Below are 25816 nucleotides of genomic sequence, written 5' to 3' on the forward strand. Positions count from 1 at the left end.
TACTGGGGAACATAAGTCCCTGAGCGGAAAGCCCCATCCCCAAGCACCCCATGGTGCACCCCACGACAGAGCAAGGGTCATGCTACAAGGGAAGCTGGCAGCACAGAGTCGGGGAAGGGGGAGCAATTAGGAAACAGGAAGACTGAGGTTCTGAGACAGTGGGATGAAGAGAAAAAACACACAGAGCCTCTGAATCAAGAACCTGGGTTCCAATCCCTGCTCTACCACATGGCAGCAGCAAGTCACACAGAATCAAGAGTTTCTTTACCTGTTAAGGAAAAACAAAACTAAACAAAACACTTTGCAAGATAATAGTGGGAAAATGAAATATGTCTGTCTCTAAGGTTTGCAAATCTAGCCTTTCCTCCCTCCCCGCCTCCTACCCATTTGAGGGCCATCTGGCCCATAAGGGAGGCACATTTTCCATCTCCCACTCTGGGTCTGGGGTGGTCCTAAAGGTCCTCCTTGGCCACTTCCAGCTCCCCGGCTGGCCTGGGGGAGGAAAAAAGGGGAGGTCCTAGGACAGAGCTGCCTGGGGATGGTTCAACATGGAGACATTGTTACTGCAGACCTCCCTGACCCAAGTGGGGGCATTGTTGGACTGAGGGGACGACCTCCTTAAGGTCTCTGTGTAAGGAGATCTGGCAGCCCTCTGAGTTCACATGGATGCAGTGAGGGGGACACTTACCCCACTGGCTGTCATTGACCCTTTCCCAACTCTGGTCCTCTCCCAACCCTGCCTGCTGCCTGCCACGACGGTGAGCAGCACAGCCGTGTGATGTCTGTGTGCTCCTCCCACAGGCCACAGAGTGGGCCTCCAACGAGGACTCGCGCCGCTCCTGCCAAAGCAAAGGGAAGACCGAGGTAAGTGGCTCTGGGGGTCCAGGGGACTGACTTAGAGCTGGCGGGAGGCTTGACAGAGGGGCACCATGTGGGGACAGGGGCCGCCTGCAGAGAGGCCCAGCCTGGAGAGTGTGTGTGTGTGTGTGTGGGGGGGTGTTCTGGGGGCAGTTAAAGAGGCAGCACTGAGCATGGGAGCAGGCACTGGTGGAGCGGGCTGACCTGGGGGCAGAGGTGTGAGAGGAGAGGAGGTCCACAGAGGCAACCTGAACTTCGGAGCAGGGTGCATCAGGGGCAGAGGGGAGTGTTCTCAGATGTCTGTGGTGCAGTGGCGTGAAGGAAGGACAGCTAGGCCCACACGGGGTGCACGGGTCCCTCTCTTACTTCTCTATCCCGGTTGCTTTAGGAGGAGTGTCAGAACTACCTGCGAGTCCTGATTGTCACTGGCCGGAAAGTGTTCATGTGCGGGACCAATGCCTTTTCCCCCGTGTGCTCCAGCAGACAGGTGGGGCCCCCTCAGGGTAAGGCAGACTCAAGAGGGTGGCTCAGTCATTTGGCTCGGGATCGTGGTCCTGAGCTCATGGGCTTAAGCCCTGCTTCAGGCTCCCTGCTCAGCAGGGAGCCTGCTTCTCCCTTTTCTTCTGCCTGCCACTCCCCCCTGCTTATGCTTGCGCGCGCGCTCTCTCTCTCTCTGTCAAATAAATGAATTAAATATTTAAAAAATAAAAACAGTAAAGGGCATGGAGAGAATCTCTCACCCAGACACCACAAAGAGTGAGGTTGCCAAATTTAGTAAGAACAAAAAACCCCAAAACAAAAAAAGAATGCCCACTTAAATTTAATTTCAGATAAACAGCAAATTATATTTTAGCTTAAGTATATCCCATGAAAACTTTGGGACATACTTATGCTAAACAGTAATTCATCAAAATTCCAGTTTAACTGGGTCTACTCTATTTTGTCAGTCAACCTCACCGTGGAGGGTCCTGACTTGGGGGTGGGGCAGGGAACAGAGGCCGAAGGAGCTCCTGGCACAAGCTCCTCCCTCCACGATGGCGGCTCTCTCAGAGGGACGATGGTGGTGGTGGGGAGTAAGGAAGAGGTTGGAGACAGGGAGACCAGGGGCCCAGGAAGAAGCAAAGTCTGGGGCTCGGTGGGGAGGGGAGAACATGCAGCCCCTGGGTCTCAGGGAAAAGTGCCCCTATCTCCCCATCATCCCCAGGTGGGGAACCTCAGCCGGACCATAGAGAAGATCAATGGTGTGGCCCGCTGCCCCTACGATCCGCGCCACAACTCCACAGCTGTCATCTCCTCTCAGGGGGAGCTCTATGCGGCCACCGTCATTGACTTCTCAGGTCGGGACCCCGCCATCTACCGCAGCCTGGGCAGCAGGCCACCACTTCGCACGGCCCAGTATAATTCCAAGTGGCTCAATGGTAAGGGGGCCCAGGCCCAGGGGTGGGGGGATCTCCTGCCAGCCGGCCTGCCCTGACCCCTTTCGATCCTCGTCCCTGCCCGCCTCTGAAAGGGATCACACCGCCTCCCTTGAGATGCCCAGAATTGGGCCAATGTTTCACCAAGGACAGTAGTACACTGGAGATGGACTTCAAATGAAATCACAGGTGTACCCAGAACAAATGGAGGGGAGGATATGAGGGCTGAAGAGGAGTTGGGAATTCATTAGGAGAAAGGGTTACAGGAAAGAACAGATTAGGAGAGGGCAGTAGGAGTTTCTTTTCCCTTGGAGTTGAATTCCTGCTTCTCCACTGACTGGCTGTGTGGCCTTGAGCACGTACTTGACCTCTCTCTGCCATAATGTTCTCATCCGTAATCAGAGGATAATTACAGCACTTACCTCATAGGTTGTTAAGAGGATCATATAAAGTACTTATAATAATGTCTGGTGTGCAGTGAGGGCTCAGTAGCTCATAGTAACTATTATTATAACTTCATAGTGGAGGTGGGAACAGGGTTAGCTAGAGCCCCCAGGTCCGCCAACTGTCCAGGAGTGTCAGGATGCCCATCTGGGAAAACAGAAGTCACCTCTCCCCTTCCTCCCCACTGGCCTGACCCACCCCTTTGTTCCTCTTCTGCCCCGCAGAGCCAAACTTCGTGGCAGCCTATGATATAGGGCTGTTTGCATACTTTTTCCTGCGGGAAAACGCGGTGGAGCACGATTGTGGACGCACTGTGTACTCCCGCGTGGCCCGAGTGTGCAAGAACGACGTGGGGGGCCGCTTCCTGCTGGAGGACACGTGGACCACGTTCATGAAGGCCCGGCTCAACTGCTCCCGCCCAGGCGAGGTCCCCTTCTATTACAACGAGCTGCAGAGTGCCTTCCACCTTCCTGAGCAGGACCTTATCTATGGGGTCTTCACCACCAACGTGTGAGTCCCTGGCCCGCTGCCATCCCTTCTCCGCCTCGCAGACCAGTGGGGTTGGGCACGTCCCTCTCTCTGGGCCTCTGTTTCTCCTTCTGTAAAGTGGGGAGTGCAATAGCGCTCCAGCCGGTCTTTGGGGTAAACTTGCTCCCAGATCCTACATTCCTCCCTTGCTCTGGCTTGCTGCCTTTGGAGGGGGGAGCACTTTTTCTGAATTGTTGAAGGGCAGGCTGAGGCCAGATCTGAAGAAAGTAAGTGGAGTTGGATTATGGCTCCGTGCAGGAAGAAATTGCTGGGGGAGGAAGGAAAATGGCCTGCCTTGGATGAGGGGATAGCAGCCCTGGGAGGGTCCAGGAGCAGCCACCCTATGGGCAAACTCAGAGAGAATTCTTTCTGGTCCCTTCCGACCTCAGGACTCCACCATCCTGCTAAACCTAAGCAGCAGAGTCTTCTGGCAGTCCTGCCAGCACTGGGAGACACAGGCTGGGATTCGGAGCCCCTTTTGTTTCCTGGGTGTAAGGAAGAGTAGCCCTCATGGAGATCACGAGGCCCTCCTCGCCTCATCCCCTTCTGTGTAAAGGCTGACCCTGTCAGGTGACTGTCACGTACAGAGTGCTGAACAGGCAGCAGAGACCGAGGAACTCGTTTGTCTTACACAACTCTGTGCGGGATTCTTGGTGAGGACCTCGGAAACATGTGAGCGTAGAGTGCCGTGTGCTTACCCTGGGCCCCCAGTAGCAGGGACTGGAGGAGGGCCAGGCTAGCTACAGGAAGCACAGTCTGAGGGGATGGACAAGGATGAGGGTAAAACTGGGAAACAGGAGCAGAGAGACCATCCAAGACAGAGGGACACCCAGGCATCACAGTCCATGCACGCCATGAGCCAACAACCAGGAATTAGTGACCAGTCCGGCAGTTGGCACCAGAAAGGGGACAGTCATGAGGCAGGGGCAGGAGCTGCTGTAGAGGCATGGGGAGAAAGTGATGACATTGGCATGGATTGGAAATAGTTTCTGTATTGTGTACCTTCTCCATGTCAGGTGCCTGTTGTGGTGGTGCCTGTCACAAGCAGGGATACCAGTGAGCAAAAGCAAAGCTGGCTCTGCCCTTAAGGGACTTACCTTCTAGAAATGGGAGTTATTAAACATCCAGTTTTAACTGTGTTGAATGCTACAAAGGGAAAGGGCAGTGCTCAGGGAAGTCTCTGCCAGTGTGGAGGGAGGGATGGTGATCAGGGAGGGCTTCCTGGAGGAAGTGCCATTTACAGGATGAATGGGAGTTAACTAGGGGAGAGGACCATTTCAGCCCAAGGGAACAACATACTCAGAGCTTTGGAGTGGGAAGAGAGAAATGTCAGGAACTTAGTCGGACCAGTGTGGCAGGACCCTGGGGGGTGAGGAAGAGGAGAAGCAGGAGAGGAGGCTGAGGGGCTGGGACAGGAAGAATTATGTCCTTAGAGACTGCTTCAGGGTTTTGATCTTTATTCTAAGAGCAAGGAGAAATTATTGAAGGGCTTGAAGCCAGCCAGAGACTAGCTTGGATGCGTATTTTGAAATGTTCACCGTGGCTGCTGTGTGGAGAATGGATTCCACGAGACTGGACAGGCTGTAGTAAGGGCAGCCATGAGATCAGCACAGCAACCATGGAGGTGATGGAGGTGCTGAGGCAAGGCAGAAAGGGTAGGGAGGGTAATGGACACCTTTGGGAGAGGGAATAAATGCAGAGAACAGAACTAGAAACATTTGTTGGCATGTTATGGGTTCTGTGACCTGTTCACATCGGACTCCCAGAAACGCCTGATCCTGGGACTGAACAGGTCTCACGAGGCTGTCCGGCCCAGGCTGGGGTGGGCAGCAGCAGGAATCAGTGGTTTGATAACCAGCTTGAAACGTCAAGTAAAATGAAAAAAGCAGAATAAAATGGAATCAAAAGAGTGGAGTACAATGCATTTGGTAAGGGTATTGTTTCATGAAAATGCTTTACAGATGTGTGTGCTCGGGTGCATGTTGTCATGGGACATATTTCTGACAGTGGGCTCCAGATTAAATGTCTGAAAAACCCTAACTTTATCTGACCCTCCCACTGGAGAAGGGAAAGGGGTGAGGAGCTAGCACAGAATTCTCCCAGAGGGCTTCTCCTCAGGGGGCCTTTCCCAGGGTTTCCAGAGTGCGAAGACTGCATGCCCTCCTTCTGTGACACCGCTGGTGTGCAGAGCACTGGTCTTGCGCTAGGTCCTCAGCAGGCCTCGGAGCTGTGCCACGTCATGCCTGGACGGCCACCAGTGGGGTTTAAGGCACCAATGCCCACAGGGAGGGCAGTATCCCACCACCTCTTGCCTTTCAGAAACAGCATTGCGGCTTCTGCTGTCTGCGCCTTCAACCTCAGCGCCATCTCCCAGGCTTTTAATGGCCCATTTCGCTACCAGGAGAACCCCAGGGCTGCCTGGCTCCCCATCGCTAACCCCATCCCCAACTTCCAGGTACAGCTTCTCCTCCCCTTTCCCTCTCCTCACAGAGCAGCTTTTCCTAGATAACCAGCCCCCAGCTGATTCCCAGCTGCTTGGTGCAAACACCGACCCATCCGTGCTGGTCTGCACCCATCTGTGGGGTCTGCGAAGATTCCCTAGCACAGTGGAGTGAGAGCGGGAAAGTGGGTGGCATGCAGAGCAAGGGAGCACGCTCTGAGCGATCTCTAAATGTGACCTCACACCTCCAGGGAGACTCAATGTAGGGAACTAGGGGAGCACTTACAAGCTGTCTGGTCAGAACTGGGGGATTTTTAGCTGGAATTTGCTTGCAGTCTACCCAGCCTGGGTACTATTTCCTGGAGGGTCTGAGTGCCAGGAGTGGTCAGGGTCCAGCCATGGGTGATGGGAACATCCCTAGTGCTGTGATGGAGAAGGGGAAAGAGCCATGAGGCAAAAGAAGCTACTGATGGTTAACTTTGGAATCCATCCAACTTCCTGCCCACCGGGCAGTATGGAGTATGGGAAGACCTCAAGTTTTGCAGTGGGATCATGCTGATGGATGGGTCAAGTCACCGAACCTCCCAGAATCTCTTTACCCTTATCTGGTACTAGGGATAACACTCTCAACCTCAAAGATAAGTGCAGGGGGGGGGGGGGGGCGCCTGGGTGGCTCAGTGGGTTAAAGCCTCTGCCTTTGGCTCAGGTCATGATCCCAGGGTCCTGGGATCGAGTCCCACATCGGGCTCTCTGCTCTGCAGGGAACCTGCTTCCTCCTCTCTCTCTGCCTGCCTCTCTACCTACTTGTGATCTCTCTCTGTCAAATAAAGAAATAAAAATATATATTAAAAAAAAAAGATAAGTGCAAGGGTTAAACACGCACCTGACAGGATGCTGCATAAATGGTAGCTGCCCTCCAGCTCCGCTTTAGAAGGCACAAGAACTTGGAGCTGGTAGGAACACAGGATCAGGAAGGCAGGTTGTGGCCCAGCATGGGGGAGAAGCACCTACAGAAACAGTAGAAAATCTCAGGACACTTGATATCCACACTCAAAGGATTCATTTTTCGATAACCCAGCCCCTTTTTCATCCCCCGCCCCCCCCTTCACTGTCCCTCGCAGGTCCCTCCTCTGCATCTTCCCAGCCTCATTTTCCCTTAGTTCTCAAGGAAGAGGCATCTCTCCTCCCAGGAAGGGGTTGCAGGGAACGGAGAGAGGATATCAGGGTGGGGGTGGCGGGGCTGGGATCGAGTAATCACGACCTGCCCGCGGGCGCCTGGGTTATGATAAGGAAGGACAGGGGACGGGGCGGCCCATCGGCTGGGCCTGCGTGACCCCCACGCCCTCCCCTCTGTAGTGCGGCACCCTGCCAGAGGTGGGCCCCAACGAGAACCTGACGGAGCGCAGTCTGCAGGACGCGCAGCGCCTGTTCCTGATGAGCGAGGCTGTGCAGCCAGTGACCCCCGAGCCCTGTGTCACCCAGGACAGCGTGCGCTTCTCACACCTCGTGGTGGACCTGGTGCAGGCTAAGGACACGCTCTACCACGTGCTCTACATCGGCACCGGTGAGCCCTCGGCGCGCGGCCCTGTCCCGGGTCGGGAGGTGGTTGAGGGGCGAGGCCGGGGCTGGGCCTTCAAGGCCCCCCTCTTCTGGCCCCTCCAGAGTCGGGCACCATCCTGAAGGCCCTGTCCACCGCGAGCCGCAGCCTCCGTGGCTGCTACCTGGAAGAGCTGCACGTCCTTCCTCCGGGGCGCCGCGAGCCCCTGCGCAGCCTGCGCATCCTGCACAGCGCACGCGCGCTCTTCGTGGGGCTGAGCGACGGCGTGCTGCGGGTCCCCCTGGAGAGGTGCGCCACCTACCGCAGCCAGGGGTAAGCCGGGGCTGGGGAGTGGGGGAGGTGTTGCAGGGCGGGTGGGCGGGCTGGCCCTGGTCCTGGTCCTGGCCCTGGCCCTGGCCCTGGCCCTCTCCAGGCTTAGGCCCTGCCAGTCACACCTCGGAGGTGGCTCTAGAGAGGCAGAGCTCTGAAGCCGCCTGGGGTGGCTTCCTGACCCAGTCTCCAGTTGTTTGCTTTTGGACAAGTCACTTAACCTCAATTCCGGGGTCATAAAATATCCGCAGGCTTTTTGTAAAGGTTAATTGGGCTAGTCTGCATATACCACTTATCACTGCCCGGGGAAGGTGTGTGCTTTCCCAAATGAGGGTGGCCGCTCTATTCCTTGTGTCAACCCCGCAGCTCAGGCCTGTCAGCCGTCTCTAGCTTACTTGATTTATTCTCAACCCCTTTAATCCAGAGAAAGGTCTTTATCTTTGAAACCACAGGACTTACTACCCAGATGTGTGGGGAGATCAGAGAGGACTCTCTCTCTGAGTCAGCATCAGAATTTTGCTTTTCTTCCTTCAGGACTTAGAAGAGACAGAGAGACCTGGCTTGGGTGGGGTGGGGATCAGGAACCATGTGGAGCTGTTGGTTGTATTTGCTTCCCAACTGCTTTTGGGACCTCAGCTTCAAGTGGATTCATGAATTTGGCAATGATGGCACTGGCATTTCAGGGGAAAAACAAAAACCTATTCTGAAGCCAAATGGAAATGTATCTCTGATTCCTACCATGTGAAGCGCCCCCCGAGCGGTGCCCCTTCATTTTCGAGATAAATCAAAAGCTGCCTTAGCTGGCACAGCCGCAGCCATGTGGGCTCCCGTGGTCTTTGCAACCCAGAAGCTTCCTGGCCACGCCCATCTGTCCTTGAGATCTGAGAGACACATGGTACCCCTGCTGCCAAGGGTCATTCTCCAGTCCCTGTGGGATGTGCCAGGAGCTGAGCAGAGGGCCGGACGCCCGGGGAGGAGGCTGGATGGTCACGGGGTGGCAACCAGGGAAGAAGAAAGGGAGAGCAGACACTTAGGCTCCCCTCGGCCCCAACCCCTGGCTCCAGCCACAAAACACCTGACATTTACCAAGCTCTAGTGCTCAAAGCACTTTGCAGGACTGTGGATGTGGGAGGAGGGAGACAAGATGAAATGGGCCCAGGACACTCATTTCCCCCAGCGCTGTGGATGTCTGGTAGTGGACATGTGGGGAGGGACAGTGGGGCATCGTAAGCGGGGCTCCCATGGCAGAATTGGGCTTCTCCTTCAGCTCCGTCATCTCCTAGCTACACAATCCTGAGCAAGCTACTTCAACTTTCGAAGTTTCTTCTCAGGGGAAAATAGGAGGAAACTGTGATGGAGCAAATGATAGTTCATTCTGGCAGAGATATTGTAAGGACTGGGAATTCCATTCAGGAAGTGCTCGCGCATGGTAGCTGGCGTCCTTATTCCCTTCTTATCTCCACAAATGCATGGCGGGGCCCTGCAGCCGCCTGGGTTCTCGGGGGCTTCAGCACCTGTCACGCTGAGTTCAGGCAGCACTGCTTGGCACGAATCGCAGGCTCTCTGCTGACGGCCTTTCCCCCGTACCTTGTGTTCTGCTTCAACTCTTGTGTTGTTATTAAACTTTTCATGTGTGTCTTGTTGCTTAGGAGCTGGTAAATCTTTGAAGGCAAACCCACTACTATCCCAGTAGTTTTTAGACTTCACCAGGGGGCCACGTCCAGCCCAAGGCACAAAGTGGCCTTGCACACATGACTGATCCTTCAGCTCATTGATCATATGGCCTGAGAGGAGGTCGGTGCAGGAGAGGAGTGGGGAAGGGGACTCGGGCCAGCTGGGAACGCCAAGGGAAGATGGGATCTGAACCTTCGCCTGTGGGCACTGAAGTGGTCTTTGAGCCGGGGAGGGGAGTGATAGGCAGCATGAATAGGTGTTTGACAAAGATCAATCAGACAGTGGGGACAAGACGGTTGGCCAGCGTGAGCTAGCGTGGCTCCGGGCCAGATACGAGGGTCTGCAGGGGAACCAGGGGAAGGAAAACGCCAGGACATTGCCCCACTCACGTGACGCTGCGGAGAAGGGACAGGGAGGTTGCGTCCCGTGGCCGGGTGGAACCGCAAGGTAGAACAAGGTCAGTTTGGAATCTGATACTTTCACCCTCTCTGGATTCCTGAATTTGAGATAAGAGTGCTTGACATGTACAGTGAGACGCTGCTGTAAGGCTCTAGGTGGATCTAAAAATGTGAGGTCTCATGATCGCGACGGTAATAAAATGACCAGAGTGAGGCCCTGTAGTCACCAACCTTGTGCACCCCAGAGTCTGGAAGCCAACTGTCACACTATATCTGAATTTGTGCTGTTGGGGGCAGGTTGTCACAGGGTTTTAGGTTTTACCGTGTCCTAGCATAGACATTTCATGCTTTTTTACCTCATTCCTTCCAAAGCTGGCAGGAGGATGAGGGTGGATTGGCAGAGGCCTTTTCAGGCCCCTCCACTGCCCAGAATCCAGGGGCTTGTCTCCATCCCCCTCCTTTGGCTCAGGCAAATCACAGCCCCATGGGGCATACCCAGGACCCTGGGCTGGCCAGAGAGAGATCGAGGCCCACAAGAGGTGGGGCAGAGGGAATGAGCTGTTGACAGGCTCTGCAAAGCAAGTGTTTTATGTGTGAACCGCCTCCTCCCTCCCTTCAGCATGCCTTTCATGCTGCACTGGAGGGGGTGTGGGGGTGTCTATACCGGTTGGCTCAGGAAGGTGCCTCACTCCCTATAGGAAATCTGGGTTTTCCTCCTTGGCCATCTGAAATGATGGCCACTTGCTCCCAATCTCCACCTTGGACAGCTCCCGCTGTGAGACTAGTGCTACCCCGTGCTGGAATCTGCCCACTCTTCAACTTACACCATCCGTCTCTGTCCTGCTTCCCAGCCCACGGAATGAACCTGTTCCCTTTTGTAATGGCTGCCTGAGACACTGCAGTAAAGAAGACATGGTGATATCTTATTGGTCTAATGGCCGCTTTTATGAAAGGAATAATCAACTGATACCCATTTTTTGCAGGCAGACACGCTTTAATTCTCTCCTTGGAGCTTTAATTTTGTTAAAAACATTCCCTGCTCTATAAGCTTTGGAGTGGTCTTGGGCCAAAAGCAGCAAATGTGGCCAGGAAAAGAGCTTGAATATTGGCTCTGGGGGAGTCGTGTAAGCCCCATCAGGCGCCCAGGAGTGGGGAACGGCAGAGCAGGCATGTTTGTGGGCAATCTGGTCTCTTTCTTGTCTGGGAGAACTGAGAGCCGGCTGAGAGAGTAAGGGACCCCAAGTCAGGGTTCTGGGGCCAGTCTGAGCTTTTCTTCCCTCCCTTCTTATTCTGTCATGGATTGGAAAGACAAGGCATTTGGTCTCTTGGCTTGGGAGCCCTGAACAACATGGCCCCGGAACAACAATTCTCCACCATGCTGTTCCTGAGAATCACCTGGGGAGTGTTTAAAAGCTTCCAGTGGCTGAGCCAACTTTGGTCCCTAATGCCCAGAGATAGGGGGGGGGTATTTTGTTTGCTGAAGCTTTTTAAAAGATCCCTAGGAGTTTCCAATTTGACGTCAAAAGTCTAGTCTACTGGCTAGACCATAGATGAAAGAAGTAGCATGAGGCAAAATTGCATTCCTCAAGAATCATCTGCTTTTATCTTGTACAAACTGATTCAAATTTTCTGCTCTTCTCCATTTTCTCTACTGACAGACATTAGTTTCTGATGAGTAGAATTTTATTTATTATTATTATTCATCCCTAGTCATGGCTCTCTTTTATTTAATTTGTGTTGCTTCTGAAGCGCCCTGTCAGTTGGTTCTGGAGTTTGATTCTGCCTTCTGAGACCTGATGGAAATACCCTCAGAAGTGTGGACTTTAGTGAGTTCTGATGGGCTGGATTTGCTAGCGGCAAGTTTGGCCCATGCATCAGCCAGAGAGCAGAATCTCGAAACCACATGTTGCTGGGACTACTTTGCCTATGTACTGTATCTAGTCCCATGGTGTCTAGTTTGATGCATTCTGCTGGTGAAACACCCCCCGCATCAAACCAGTGGCCCCAAATGAAAATACGAACACACTTATATTGTACAATTTACACAAATTGTCCTTGAGTCAATAAAATGAAAACAGATTTTTGAGTAACAGATGAGCATTCTGGATTCCCGGGCAGGCGATGGTGTGCTTGCTAGGGTCCAGCATGGGCCTCACCCACTGAAGCCCCAGGCATCACCCCCCTTAAATGAGGTCATGGGCTGCCTGAGCAAGGGGCAGCATCTTCAGCTGCTTCTGGCAACAAGGGGAAGCCCCACCCCCCGCTTGGTGAGCTCTCTCATATAACCTTATTTCTCTTTGGAACCTGACATGGTCCATTGAACTCCACTGAAAATAAAGAACTCACCTGATGGGAGACTCTCCCTGAAGCTTTGAGAGGAAAGAAAGATTCTACCCTGGAGACACCAAAAGGAGAAAACCGTTGACTCCTTCATAGATTCCTTTCACCTTTGACATCCTTGGCCTCTTTGGCCCATCAAAAATCCCTCTGCAGAGTCACGTCATGGTGTGGACTCCCCCCACCTCCCTTTACCTGAAGCGTATTCTGCTTCCTGGCCTCCAGTTTCTGCCCCCACTCCCAGTGCTCTCTCTAGACCCTGTCTTGCAGGCCCACTGCTGGGGAGCAGCCATGTCTGGTAAAAGGGGTGGAAGTTGGGAAGGGGAGGCAGAAGGGACCCAGAATCCCCTGGGGTTGGCAGTGGGTTCATCCCAGCAAAGGGTACTTCCTTCAGGCTCCAGAATCTGTTACTCCATTTACTTAGCAATGAATAGCCAATTCTGATTCCATAACTTCCATACTCTTTTTCTCCTCCTTGAAATCTTACTATTAGAGATTTGTTTTATAAAAGTTTTATGTGTTTATTTAGTTTAAGTAATCTCCACACCTGAGGTAGTGCTCAAACTCATGACCATGAGATCAAGCATAACACACCCTTCTGACTGAACCAGCCAGGGACCCCCAACATTAACTTGTTGCTGTTGTTGTTGTTAAAAACTGCAAAGGATATTCTCTCTCTCTCTCTCTCTCTGTGTGTGTGTGTGTCAAATAAATAAATAAATAAATCTTTGGGGGAAAAAATTGCAAAGGATGGGATGCCTGGGTGGCTCAGTTGATTAAATGTCTGTCTTCAGCTAAGGTCATGATCCCAGGGTCCTGGGATCAAGCCCCACCTCAGGGTCCTTGCTCAGCAGGGAGTCTGCTTCTCCCTCTTTTGGCTTCTCTCCTTGCTTGTGTGCTGCCTCTCTCTCTCTCCCTTTCTCTCTGACAAATAAATAAATAAAATCTTTAAAAGAAAAACTATAAAGGATACAATGAATACATCTGAAGGAGAAAGGGAAGAGAGGAGCCCTAGAACGTGAGAAGTAGAGGCATCTGGGACATTCATTGCTGTGTGAACCATTACCTTCTCTAGGTCATTGCAGATAGACCAGCCCTGAGAGCCCGGGAAAGGGGATGTGAGCCACGTGATTCCCTCTCTTGGCAGCCTGCACTCATTTTCATGATGCTGACGCACTAGACTCTGGTTCCTGCCGCTGAGCAGCACAGGCATGTGGGTGCCCAAGAGGGGACCATGCCTTGGTGTTCCCTGACCCTATGCCTGTGGCTTGAGGCATGGGGCTAGGTTCCCTCAGTGGGTGAAGTCAGACACAGCCTCCAGCTGGGAGGAAAGAACATGGTGGAAGAATCATGGTCAAGAAGTCTAGGCTCCTAGAAAGAAGAATTCTAGTCTCTAGCCCCAGCTTTGCCATGTGTAATTCATGTGATCTAGGTGACACTCCTCTTCCCTCTCTGTGACTGTCTCTTCCTTTATACAATAAAAATGTGGTGTTGTGGATCCCAGTAATTCTCACCTTGGCTTCCATTAGAATCACATAGGAGCTTTTAAAACCTCCTCCTTCCTCCCTGGACATTTTTGTATGGAAGGGGCAGGTATTGGTGTTTTCTAAAAGCTTCTTTCGTGATTCTAGTGTGCAACCAGGGCTGAGAACCCTGAGCCGGACTGTCCCTCATTCATCACTCGTGTTTTATGGAGTTATCTTCATAGTGTCTGGCAGAGAGGCACAGCACTGCTGTCTTGGATTTCTGTTCCCCTTATCTTCTCCTGTGGGGCCTAGATGGGGAACACGGGACACCCAGGCTTGGGGAAGGCAAGGTTAAGTGTGTGGGCCCTGGAAGGCAAAGGTTTGAGTCCTTGTTCAGCTCTCTGGGTTTCCTCTATATAACATGGGGATAATAACAGTACCTCCTGCATTGGGTTGTTGTGTTAAATTAACTCATGCTCATAAGGTGTTTAAAATTATTCCTGGCACAGAAGGTGTTCAGTGAGCTTGGTTATTACTTTGGAGGGCAACTGGATGGATCAGGGCACCCAGAGGGGAGTGGCGAGGTGTGCTCATGGGTTACAGGTGAGGCTGGGAGGCCAGCAGGCTTGAGTCTCAGGACCTCTGTCTGGCAGGGCGTGCCTGGGGGCACGGGACCCATACTGCGGCTGGGACGGGAAGCAGCAACGGTGCAGCACACTTGAGGACAGCTCCAACATGAGCCTCTGGACCCAGAACATAACAGCGTGTCCTGTGAGAACCCTCTCATGCTCCCCACCTGGGACCTCTCCCCCCAATTCATGCGATGACTCTCCATCAGTATCCGCGTGTCCCCTGGGACCTGGTATCTTCCCTCTCCCTGCCTCCTTTGACCCACTGATGTGTATCTGCAGGTTCGAAACGTGACTCGGGATGGGGGCTTCGGCCAGTGGTCACCATGGCAACCATGCGAGCACTTGGATGGGGACAATTCAGGCTCTTGCCTTTGTCGGGCTCGAGCCTGTGACTCCCCCCGACCCCGCTGTGGGGGACGAGACTGCCTGGGGCCAGCCATCCACATTGCCAACTGTTCCAGGTATGTGAAGATACCTGGATGGTGGCTGCTTTGGACTGGAAAAGGGGCTGGGGTAGAATAGAGGAAATGGGGCATCCCCAGACAGGTGTTCCCACAAAGGGACAGAAGCCACTTCAGAACTGTGCAGGGAACTGGAGAGGTGGCTAAAATATGAGCCCTCCACTCTAGTGGGAAAGAAGTCTCTGCCTTGTGGGGGCTCTTGATACAAACAGGAAGGCTGGACAGGCCCAGAGTCACAGATCATGGCCTCAATAAGCCTTGCTGTTCCAAACACGAGGGATAGCATAGGATGGTGGTACAGTAGGCAGAGCTGGTGCCCATCCTGGATTGCCATCCCCTCTAAGTATGACCCTGGATTCTCTTAAAATAACTCAATTCTCTACACATGTATTGACTGAACTGTCAAAACAACCTCATGGGGTAGGAATACAATCATTATCCTCACTTTAAAGATAAGAGTTTTATGAGGCACAGACATTTTCAGTAACTTGCCTAGGCTCATACAGCCAGTAAGTGATACAGCCAAAACTTGAAAATTGGAGTCAAAGTAGACAATAGTGAGTGGTGTCTGAGATTGGATCAAAGCGTGGGATGTTGGAGAACAGGGGAGAGAGCATGGCATTGAGTGCGAGTGCAAGGGTTGGGCAACCCAGAAAGATGAAACCAAGTTTGCATATTGAAAAGGCAAATGGAGACTTTTCTAGAGAATGTGTCCTTTGGCCCCACTAGTATCTCCAGGCCCTGGGTCCTATCTCTATGCCCTTAGCCCTGGAAAAAGGCCCTCAACACATGTTTGAGGAATGAATGAATACAGGAACGAATAAATAAGTCTGCCTGAGCCGACCTGGCTAGGAGCTGCCATTTCCCAGAATCACTGTCTAATAACAATATAAAACCCACCCGCCCAGATATAGATAGATCTGAGTAGCTAGAAGTCGGAGGGTCACCTGTTTCTGTCCCCTCTGACCCCACCAGGAATGGGGCGTGGACCCCGTGGTCCTCGTGGGCCCTATGCAGCACGTCCTGTGGGATCGGATTCCAGGTCCGCCAGCGAAGTTGCAGCAACCCCGCGCCCCGCCACGGCGGCCGCATCTGCGTGGGCAAGAGCCGGGAGGAGCGGTGAGCGAGCGTGTGGCCAGAGGTTTTGGAGGCAAGCTAGCCCTGCAGTCCCAGACTTGCCCGGCCCCCTAGGAAGTGGCCTGGATTCTACGAGTGAGCCAGTGGACTCTTGTCCTTCTCAGGCTTGCACTCCCAGTGACCTCTTGTTAGGGAAAGGGGTGCCTGCTCCCTAGTGCGTTGACTGCTACCCCCCCCCCCAACACTCTTCCCCTCAGGTTCTGTAACGAAAACACGCCTTGCCCGGTGCCCATCTTCTGGGCGTCATGGGGCTCCTGGAACAAGTGCAGCAGCAACTGTGGGGGCGGCGTGCAATCGCGGCGGCGGTCCTGTGAGAACGGCAACTCCTGCCCTGGCTGTGGTGTGGTGAGGCCCTGCCGAGGACCTGCCCCCAGGGAAGGGTGGGGGGAGGCGGGGCCGCAGGGCAGGCCTGGGGCTGCAGGTCCACCAGACAGCACCCGGTCCCATCCCAAGGAATTCAAGACCTGCAATCCGGAGGGCTGCCCAGAAGTGAGGCGCAACACGCCGTGGACACCGTGGCTGCCGGTGAACGTGACTCAGGGTGGGGCGCGGCAGGAGCAGCGTTTCCGCTTCACGTGCCGCGCGCCCCTGCCCGACCCCCACGGCCTGCAGTTTGGCAGGAGGAGGACAGAGACCAGAACCTGCCCAGCGGACGGCTCGGGAGCCTGCGACACCGACGGTACAGCGCCGCGCCCCACACCCTCCCAGGCCCAGAGCGCTGGCGCGGGACTGGGGGAGGCCAGAGTCGGACAGAGAGCAGGGAGGTGGATCACGTGGCTTGGAAGGAGCCGGGAGGCCTGTGGGGCAGGAGTGGGGCCGTGGGATGTGCTCCTCACTGAGACCAGTCTCCCCACCCGTGCCCCACCCAGCCCTGGTGGAGGATCTCCTGCGCAGCGGGGGCACCTCCCCGCACTCGGTGAGTGGTGGCTGGGCCGCGTGGGGCCCGTGGTCGTCCTGCTCCCGAGACTGCGAGCTGGGCTTCCGCGTCCGCAAGAGAACGTGCACGAACCCGGAGCCCCGCAATGGAGGCCTGCCGTGTGTAGGCGACGCAGCCGAGTACCAGGACTGTAACCCCCAGGCTTGTCCAGGTGACCCTGGGCTCAGGGAGCCCCCATTTGGGAGACCCACTAGGCCATACTTCGTAACCAGATGACCTCTTCTTTTTGCCAACTCTGTAGACTGGGCCCTAGAGCAAGTCTGTGGCCTGACCACAGACACCACCTACTCCCGCAGAGGGGGGGGTCCTTTCCTCATCTTCCCTGTCACTTTTTTCTCTCCCCTAACGGGTTAGCCAGATTAGAGGTTTGATTTGCAGTGGGGTTGGTTTTTGATGTCTCCTCTGCATCCTGCATTTCCCCCTGGACCCCTGAGGAGGAAGGGGCAGTCCCTAAAAATGGGCTGGGGGTGGGGGTGCAGGTGATGGGGGCAGAGTGGCCTAACTTGGGATAGGGTAGAAGTCTGTCTTGGGTCACACCTGCCCCTGCAGCCCCCTTCACACACCCCATCCCCTTGTAGTGCGTGGTGCCTGGTCCTGCTGGACCTCGTGGTCCCCATGCTCAGCTTCCTGTGGTGGAGGCCACTATCAACGCACAAGGTCCTGCACCAGTCCCGCGCCCTCCCCAGGAGAGGACATCTGTCTTGGTCTGCACACAGAGGAGGCACTGTGTGCGACACAGGCTTGCCCAGGTATTAAGAACATTGGGCCAGGGCTGGATCCCTCTGATCAACCTCATGGGGGCCCAGGTCAGTTAAACTCAAGCCAGCCTGCAACCCACAGAAGGCTGGTCCCCGTGGTCTGAGTGGAGCGCGTGCACTGAGGATGGAGCCCAGAGCCGCAGTCGGCACTGTGAAGAGCTGGTCCCAGGGCCCAGCACCTGTGCCGGAAACAGCAGCCAGAGCCGTCCCTGCCCCTACAGCGAGATTCCTGGTAGGCCCTGAAGCCAAAGGCTTCACCTCAGCCCTTCCCACCCTGAGCTCCCAGCCTCCTTCCCCTTCTAAAGAACCTTAGTAAGTCTCAAATGGAACACCAGGGTGGGCGGTACGCCTGTTTGGGGCTGTTGCCCCTTCTCTAGTGAATGGGCTGACCCCTCTTAGAGACAGAGTCTGAGTGGGGACAGAGTGTAATGAAGGCCTCCGACCATGTCCCATGGCTCTGTGCTGACCCAGGGGTCCTCCTAGAGATATCCCTCACCCCAGAGGGAACCTTCTCTCCTACCTACACCAAGTCCCTCTCCGCTTGTCTTCCCACAGTGATCCTGCCTGCCTCCAGCACGGAGGAGTCTGCCGGCTGTGGAGGTAAAGGGAACCTGCCCCACCTCATGACACTGTCTTTCCACCTCTCCTCCCCAAAGAGGAGACCAGCTCTGCTCTGAAATCTGGAGTCTCTCCACTTCCTGCTCCAGAGAGACAAACCTTGTGGAGGTCCTGGCTGCTCTGGACCGTGTATGGGGGGTCCAAGAGGTTCCATCTCTGCCCCCCAACTAGGAGGCAGTTACCAAACCTGTATTCAGGAAAAGTCACCCAGCTCCACCCCCTCTGGTGGCCTCCTCTTACTCAACCACAGGTGTCCTGTGAGAGAGGCCCCTGGCAGACTGCCCAGCTTTCCTGTTTTCAGTGGCTCTGGCCTCAAAACCCTTCCCTTTATGTCTCAGAGCCTCTTCTTGGGAGGCTATCAGAACTGGAGTCTCTCCTCTTCACAGTGGGCCTATCCTTACCACTTCCTTCTTCCTCTCCCAGGGTTCAGTCTCATCCACCTGGTAGCCACAGGTGTCTCCTGCTTCCTGGGCTCCGGGCTGCTGACCTTGGCAGTGTACCTGTCCTGCCAGCACTGCCAACGTCAGTCCCAGGAATCCACACTCGTCCACCCCGCCACCCCCAACCACCTGCACTACAAGGGTGGGGGCACCCCCAAGAATGAGAAGTACACGCCCATGGAGTTCAAGGTGGGAGCCTTCATACAGAGACTGTGGGGTGAAGGGTGTCTGGGTTCTGGCCCTGAGTTGGGCTGAACTGGGCTGGGCACTGGGGAGGGCGCCCTAGTGGTGTGAACTGTGTCAGCGGCCAGAATGTTTTTTCACTGCCTGGTGCCTGATCCCCTTGCCCTGGCCCGTCCCTTTTCCCATCTCTCCCTTACCCTTTCCTCTCTGGTTCCTTCCTTCTCCCACAGACCCTGAACAAGAATAACCTGATCCCCGATGACAGAGCCAATTTCTACCCATTGCAGCAGACCAATGTGTACACAACCACCTACTATCCCAGCCCGCTGAACAAACACAGCTTCCGGCCCGAGGCCTCGCCTGGACAACGGTGCTTCCCCAACAGCTGATAACACTGTTCTGGGGACCTGGGCTCCTTGCCTTCTTGAGACACAGAGCAGATGGAAATGGGACGGCGGAGCCAGTTTGGTTTTCTCCTTCTGCACTAGGCCAAGAACTTGCTGCCTTGCCTTCGGGGGTCCCATCCAACTTCAAAGAGCTCTGGCTGGCGGTGACCATGGGGGAGAGGGCTGGCACATGGCTGCACTTCCAGCTCAGCCCAGGTCTCTCATGGCCTCCTTGTGACCCACTACCGTGCTGATCTCCCCTGCCGTGTGTGGGCTGTGGACCTACTGGGCATGAGAGGAGCTGGAGAGTGGAGATGGCAGGACAGCAGACTTTTAGGTTTGGGCTGGAAATGAGGCTCACATGGCCCCCATGGGCTGAAGCTGTCCCTCTCTGGCTGGCCCCAGGAAGGGCCAGCCTCCACCCTGATTATCTCTGAGAGGAACTAAGCAAATGGTCCCAGAAGCTGCGGATTCTCTGCCCAGGGCTGGGCCACTGTGGTGCTGCCCCTGTGTGACCTGGCGACCAAGGCTGGCCCAGGTTGTCCACTTTTGCCTAGCAGTCTGTGCTTTGCCCAGGAGACATCCCTCCTCTGGTCAGAGGCAGTGAGGGCTGGGGACTGAAGATCGATCTTTGCTAAGAAGCCCTTTAATCTGGGCTGGTGCAGGCCTCAGCTTTGCCCTCAGAATGCAGGAATTGTGGTCCAAGAGAAAGGGAGGCAGGAGTCCACCCTCCGTGCCACTATGGAGACTGTCTTCGATTGTTGTTCGGTAGAGCTGTTGGCTGAGACCTGCTTGGGAGTCTCTGCTGGCCCTTCGTCTGTTCAGGAACACACACACACACACACACACACACACACATATGCACACACTTTCTCACACACACACGTATATACACACTCAACATGCTACAGCAACAAGAAGGATGTTGGACTGTGGCATTATTAATTAAAGATGATATCCAGTCTCCAAATAGAATTCTGTCTTCGTGCCTATGTGTGTGGGCTCCTCTCAGCGCGGGCTCGTCAAGCCGAGCAGTGCACTGGGGTAATAGGTGGTCTTCTCAGGGCTCGGGGAGTGATCCACAGAGAATTTGACTTTCATAGAGGGTATCTTTCCAAAGTGACAATATGTACATACACACTTGCTGCTCTAAACCCTTTTTGGGAAAGAGATGAGGGACAAATCCATAAGTAGGAACACAAAGTCCACCAAAGGCAACACAACTGGAGATTTTTCTGCCTGTTCCCTTAGTAGCTCTTCTGGACAACAGCTCCAGAATGGAAATGCATGAGTGCAGCAACAGAGTATTGATGGGGGTTAATTTATGACGTATTTATAAGGCTAAGTTTAATAAAAAACCAAAGCTGACTGAAACAATGAATAAACCAGTGAAGTAGGAGAAGCCCAATATAGTTTTTGCTGGATTAAGTAAAAATAACCTCAAAGCCTCAGCCCACCAAGTCAGAAAGAGAGATAAATGGATGGATATGTTCAATTCAGAGCAAAATTTCCCAACTTAATTGGCTGGATCAATTCTCCCAGGACTCCCAACGAATTCCACTTGTAGGTCAGACTTTAAGGCCTATGATCCTAGGAGTAAGGAGGAGGAAAAGCGCATTCCTGGGCCCCAGTCCTACAATCCCTTGTCCTTTCTGGGACAAATTAAGTAGTGGTGTCCTCAGGGCAGGGTGGAGCCCAATCAGAGAGAGCTCAGGGGACAAAGGAGTATTTCTGCTTTGGGGTTTCTCACCAGGTTCCTGTTAACATGAGCGCAGAGCTTGTGGGAACCAAGGGTGTGTTAGATCTTGAGGTCTCTGATTCTCTTGGACCTGGTAGAAGCAAGTGAAGCTTAAGAGTGTCCAAGGGCCCAGGGCCTACTTCTCAAGGGCCACTTGTATGTTCAAGTGGAGGGACTGGATAGGTCTGTAGGAACCCCCTATTGACTGGAATGGCACTGGTGGGAATGAAAAACCTATGGGTGCAGTGGAAAAACACCATACGCACACACACACACTGAATTCACTTTTTATTAATAAAAACAAAACAAAACTGTTGTGTCTGGACGCATGACCACCAGAATGCATTAAAGGGATCCACACTGCCTGCAAATGAGCTTGCGTGGTTGGCAAAAGCTGCTCTGTAGCCAGCCCTGACCCACAGATGAGGAAGCCAAGAATGTTCTTCCTGGAGGCTGTGTTCTCTGGCAGGTGTTTGAGGCCACCTGGATGACTGTGTAGTGTCAGGAAGCTGAGGTATGAAGAAGAGGTGCTTCTTAGGCTCAGCTGGCTCAGCCAAAGGGGAAGGGAAATGTGGGGTTGGGCGCTCTAGGCCTTCTTGGGCCATCTTGTTTTTGGATAACCCTGTATGTATGTTTTCTTGTCTTTAAAGTAATACATGTTTATTGTAGACAATTTGAAGTTTACAAAAAACAAAAAATATAAACACAGTTATAGGTAAAAACCAAGGCAGAGACTTAGGGATTTTTAAATGGCGATATGAGACATTTCTTTTCTCAACATCACTCTAAAAGCCAAGAGGACAAAAAGCAAAAGCTGTCACTATTTTCAATAAAACTAGGATATAGCTATAATCCCAAATCATAGTACATGAATACAGAAAGCAGATAGAGGAACAGAAATCATCTGGAGGAGTGGGCATGGGTCAAACCTAAGCACCTAAGCAATTTCAGAATCAGCAAATTGGAAGACCTGGTATCAGGAAGGTGGGGTTAAGGTGGGAGCCTAAAAATGAGGTGTTTGTTGAAAAACTGTGTTTAAGCTTCATCTAGACCCTCAAGATGACATCATTCTCTAGTGTTAAACCTAAGTCACTACTCCTTTCTCTCCACAGAGGGCAATAAGTATATTCCCTTGAGACTGAACTAGACTGGACATGGAGATATCAGGCGCAAAGTGGGTGTGTGGGAGTCTGGACAACTAGAGGGTTAAGAAACACACTATGATTATTGGTGGGATACAGCAGTTTCCTTTTTGACTAACTCCAAGATTCTGGCAACCAAGCTTCTCCCTATCCCCTCCTCTAGGCAGGAGATTGGAAGATAATTCTTTGAAGAAGCATGCTAAGTCTACAGAATTTGAAGAAATAAGTCAGCTGGTCATCTGTGCAACTGTCTTAGAGTGAAGACACAAGCAGTGTCCGAGTACACAGAACGTGAGTCAGTTTTTAGCACCTGACTCATAAACAAGAACACACAGATAAGGGTCACAAACATCAGAAAAAAGTGCCAACATGAAGGGGAGACCAAGAGGAACTCAATGAAAACAGAGATGGTAAATATAGAGAACATTTCAAAGACACCATAATTCTTCAGGATAAGATACTGCAGGATACTTATTATCCTGAAATAATAAGATAAAATAAAAGGGACAAATTAAACCTCTTAGAACTTAAAAAAAAATGACAACAGAAAAAATAAAAAGGATTTAACGATAAAAGGAGTTCCCCAAAAAGTTGAATAAAAAGATAAAGTAATGGAAAATAGGAGAGAAAAGAAAATTAGAGGACCGAGGGCACCTGGCTGGCTCAGTTGGTGGAGCATGTGACTCTTGATCTCGGGGTTGTAAGTTTGAGCCCAATGTTGGGTACAAAGATGACTTAAAAGAATCAAATCTTAGTGACCTGGGTGACTCAGTCAGTTAAGCATCTGCCTTCTGCTCAGGTCATGATTGAGTTCCACATGGGGCTCCCTGCTCAATAGGGAGTCTGCCTCTCCCTCTATCCTTCTCCCCTGCTTGTGATCTCTTTCTCACTCTTTCTCTCAAATAAATAAATAAAATCTTTAAAAAAATTAAAGGATCAATACAGGAGGTCTAACAGCACACTGAAAAACTCACAGGAGGAAATTATCAAAGAAAGACTATGGGAAAATTTGCCAGAACCAAAAGACAAGGTCTTCAGATCAGCACCTAGGACCAAGAGACAGACATGTGACATTTCAAAACAACAGCCTTGAACAGAAGATTCTAACAGACAAAAAAATTCAGGAATATGAATAGTATAAACCTTTTACTAACAAGATTTAAAGTTAGAATGCAGTGGAAATTATCCTCAAGATTCTAAAGTAAAAATAATATTTGGTTGTAAATTTTATACCCAGCCAAACTATGAGTCATAAGAGTAGAATAAAGGCATTTTTAGACATGAAGAATCTCAAAAAAAACATACATCACATGTACTCTTATTTTGGTGAAACAAGAGAAAACAAAGAAAATGTGGATCCAAGGGAAAGGGGACGTAACACAGAAAGGGGAGGAGGACAGATATCAGGCTGACAGTGATGCGACAGGCCCAGAGAGCAACAATCTAGGTTAGTGTAGGAGGAGAGCATGCATCCAGGGAGAGCCAGGAAAAATAACAGGCAGATTACCTTGCAGATTTGTATGAAAAATTATATGAAGATTTATTTTATAAAACCATTATTTTAGGGACACCTGGGTGGCTCAATCGGTTAAGTATCCAACTCTTGATTCTGACTTAGTTCATGATCTCAGGGTTGTGGGGTCGAGGCCCCTGTCAGGCTCCATGCTTAGTGGAGTCTGCTTGGGATTCTCTCGCCCTTTCCCTATGTCCTTCCCCACTCCACCCTATGTATGCACACTGTCTCTAAAATAAATAAGTTAATCTTTTAAAAAAAACTGTTATTTTATAAAACTGTGTACGGAAAGACTTAAGCTTGGGTCCAAAGAAAACTAAGGACAAAAAGCATTTTTTTGGTTCTTAAACGATTTATTTAAAATAAAATACAGGTGCAGAAAATCCACACAGGACTAAAGTATAGCTTACTGTGTATAGGGTTAATATCTTTGTAATGACCATCCAGGTCAAGAGATAGAATTTTCACAAATACTCTAGATCCCCTTCTTCTGTGCCATCCTTGTTACAACCCCTTCCTTCCAAATATGAGATAATTGTTAACACTTGTCACTTGGTGCATTGCTTGTCACTTGGTGCAACCATGATATTTATATAATTGTAGTAATTAAAACACTATAGGTCGACTTAAGCATAGCTTGTAATACAGATATAGCACACTTTTTATTTTTTTAATCATGGGGAGGCACCAAACGGACAAGCCCTAACTCTTGTTGCCAACTGAATGTTGGGTAGATATTGGGAAAGAAAGGAATAAAACTTTTCTTTAAAAGATTTTATTTATTTATTTATTTATTTATTTATTTGACAGAGATCACAAGTAGGCAGAGAGGCAGGCAGAGAACAAGGGAAGCAGGCTCCCCTCTGAGCAGAGAGCCCGATGCGGGGCTCCAGCCCAGGAACCCAAGATCATGAACTGAGCCGAAGGCCCAGGCCCAACCCACTGAGCCACCCAGGCGCCCCAGGAATAAAACATTTTAAATGATTTTTTTTCCTGATTATAACTATGGTACATGTTCATTAAAGAAATTTTGGGACAAGCACCTGGGTGGCTCCGTGAGTTCAGCATCGGACTCTTGATTTTGGCTCAGGTCAATGACGTCTCCATCATGAGATCGAGCCCTGCCAGGCTCAGAGCTCAACGGGGAGTCTGCTGGAGATTCTCTCTCTCCCTCTCCCTCTGCCCCTCCCCTATAAAATAACTAAATAATTTTTTTAAAAAATTGGGTGTGAAAAAACCCAAAAATCTTATAAAAAGAAAATACAAATTCTCCAAATCCAACCAAGAAATAGCCATCTTTATTTCATTATGTTCTCTTCCAGGCTTTTTTTTTTTTTTTAATAGCTGTGTGTGAGTTTGATAAAATTAAGATACATACATGGTTTTTATTCTGATTTTTAAAATGTATTTATTTTTTTATCTAAATTCAGTTAACATATAATGTGTTATTGGTTTCAGAGGTATTGTTCTGATTTTGATATGTAACGTTATGTCCCTATTTCCCCACATTATTAAAAATTCTGGGAGCCTCAGACCCCTTTCAGGGGCTGCCCTAGGAAGGGGTCAGGGAGTGGAGAGAGGACTTGTTTGCAGAGCCCCACAGGTACCAATGTATCCCCACCTTTCCCCCCTTGAAAGAGAGAGTTCAGTTTTTATATATTTCATTTGTTTACACCATGGAGGAAGATTTACTTTGAAAAGTTTGCATAATATTTGAAAAATACTGGCCTAAAACACTCTGTTATATAAATTCTATTTCTGTTACATAGACTTATTCTATTACATACATTTTTTTACTCTATTATAGACATATACTACTCTATTACATAAATTTATCATAATTTATTGAAACCATTCATTTGTTTCAAAATTTTCTAGGGAACTTCTTATCCATATCTCTGACTATATTTCCTTAGGATAAATTCCCAGGAGTGAAGGGTCTCAATGTCTCTGGCCAGGTCTTTTGCTGATGAGAACACACTCCCTCCAGCAGTGTATTCCCATTTTCCAATTTCTAACCGTAGTAGCCAACACTGATAAGTCTTATCCCCTCTAAACACTGGATCAGGGGGTGAGCACTGACACCTGCTTCCGTTCTCACAGCAATCCTTAGACAAATGTCCTATTCGCAGGCCAACTCTCAGATGAGGAAACTGACGTTTAATAAATTTAAGTAACTTGCCCAAAGTCACATTGCTAGTCAGTGAGGGTCCCAGAATTTCAACCCAGAGAATCCATGTGTTTGTTATCAAGCTTTTTAAGTGCAATTGCTTAAATTTTCATTTAAACATATTTAGTGAGGGACCATTTCCCCTATACACATATTGGTCATTTGCATGTTTATGTTTTAAGGGAGGTGTTCTGTACTTTCTGTACTTTTCTCTTAGGTGGTGATCTTTTCCCTACTGCTTTGCATATAAAGTATAAAAAGGAATTCTTGTGTA

General features: G+C 51.3%; 1 protein-coding gene across 4 annotated transcripts in view; it reads left to right on the forward strand.

Moving 5' to 3' along the window:
• SEMA5B (semaphorin 5B) overlaps positions 1–19954 on the forward strand; it is a 113841-nt gene extending 93887 nt beyond the window's left edge. For 2 of the 4 annotated variants that reach the window (XM_045088823.1, XM_045088822.1), the window contains exons 5-22: positions 802–864; positions 1247–1345; positions 2063–2276; positions 2942–3227; positions 5565–5700; positions 7042–7249; positions 7348–7555; positions 14081–14198; positions 14339–14520; positions 15496–15639; positions 15855–16002; positions 16111–16336; positions 16527–16745; positions 17173–17343; positions 17435–17584; positions 17908–17952; positions 18394–18599; positions 18824–19954. In XM_045088823.1, coding sequence (XP_044944758.1) covers positions 802–864; positions 1247–1345; positions 2063–2276; positions 2942–3227; positions 5565–5700; positions 7042–7249; positions 7348–7555; positions 14081–14198; positions 14339–14520; positions 15496–15639; positions 15855–16002; positions 16111–16336; positions 16527–16745; positions 17173–17343; positions 17435–17584; positions 17908–17952; positions 18394–18599; positions 18824–18982 — 2982 coding nt within the window. In that variant the 3' untranslated portion in view covers positions 18983–19954. Of the gene's footprint in view, positions 1–801; positions 865–1246; positions 1346–2062; positions 2277–2941; positions 3228–5564; positions 5701–7041; positions 7250–7347; positions 7556–14080; positions 14199–14338; positions 14521–15495; positions 15640–15854; positions 16337–16526; positions 16746–17172; positions 17344–17434; positions 17585–17907; positions 17953–18393; positions 18600–18823 lie in introns of all 4 variants that reach the window. The other 2 variants (XM_004745445.2, XM_004745446.3) reach the window with 1 other exon arrangement.
• The last annotated feature ends 5862 nt before the right edge of the window (positions 19955–25816 follow it).

The sequence above is a fragment of the Mustela putorius genome, unplaced genomic scaffold (assembly GCF_011764305.1).
Source record: "Mustela putorius furo isolate JIRA1106 unplaced genomic scaffold, ASM1176430v1.1 tig00003834_pilon_pilon_pilon, whole genome shotgun sequence".
In the NCBI taxonomy this organism is placed as follows: Eukaryota; Metazoa; Chordata; class Mammalia; order Carnivora; family Mustelidae; genus Mustela; species Mustela putorius.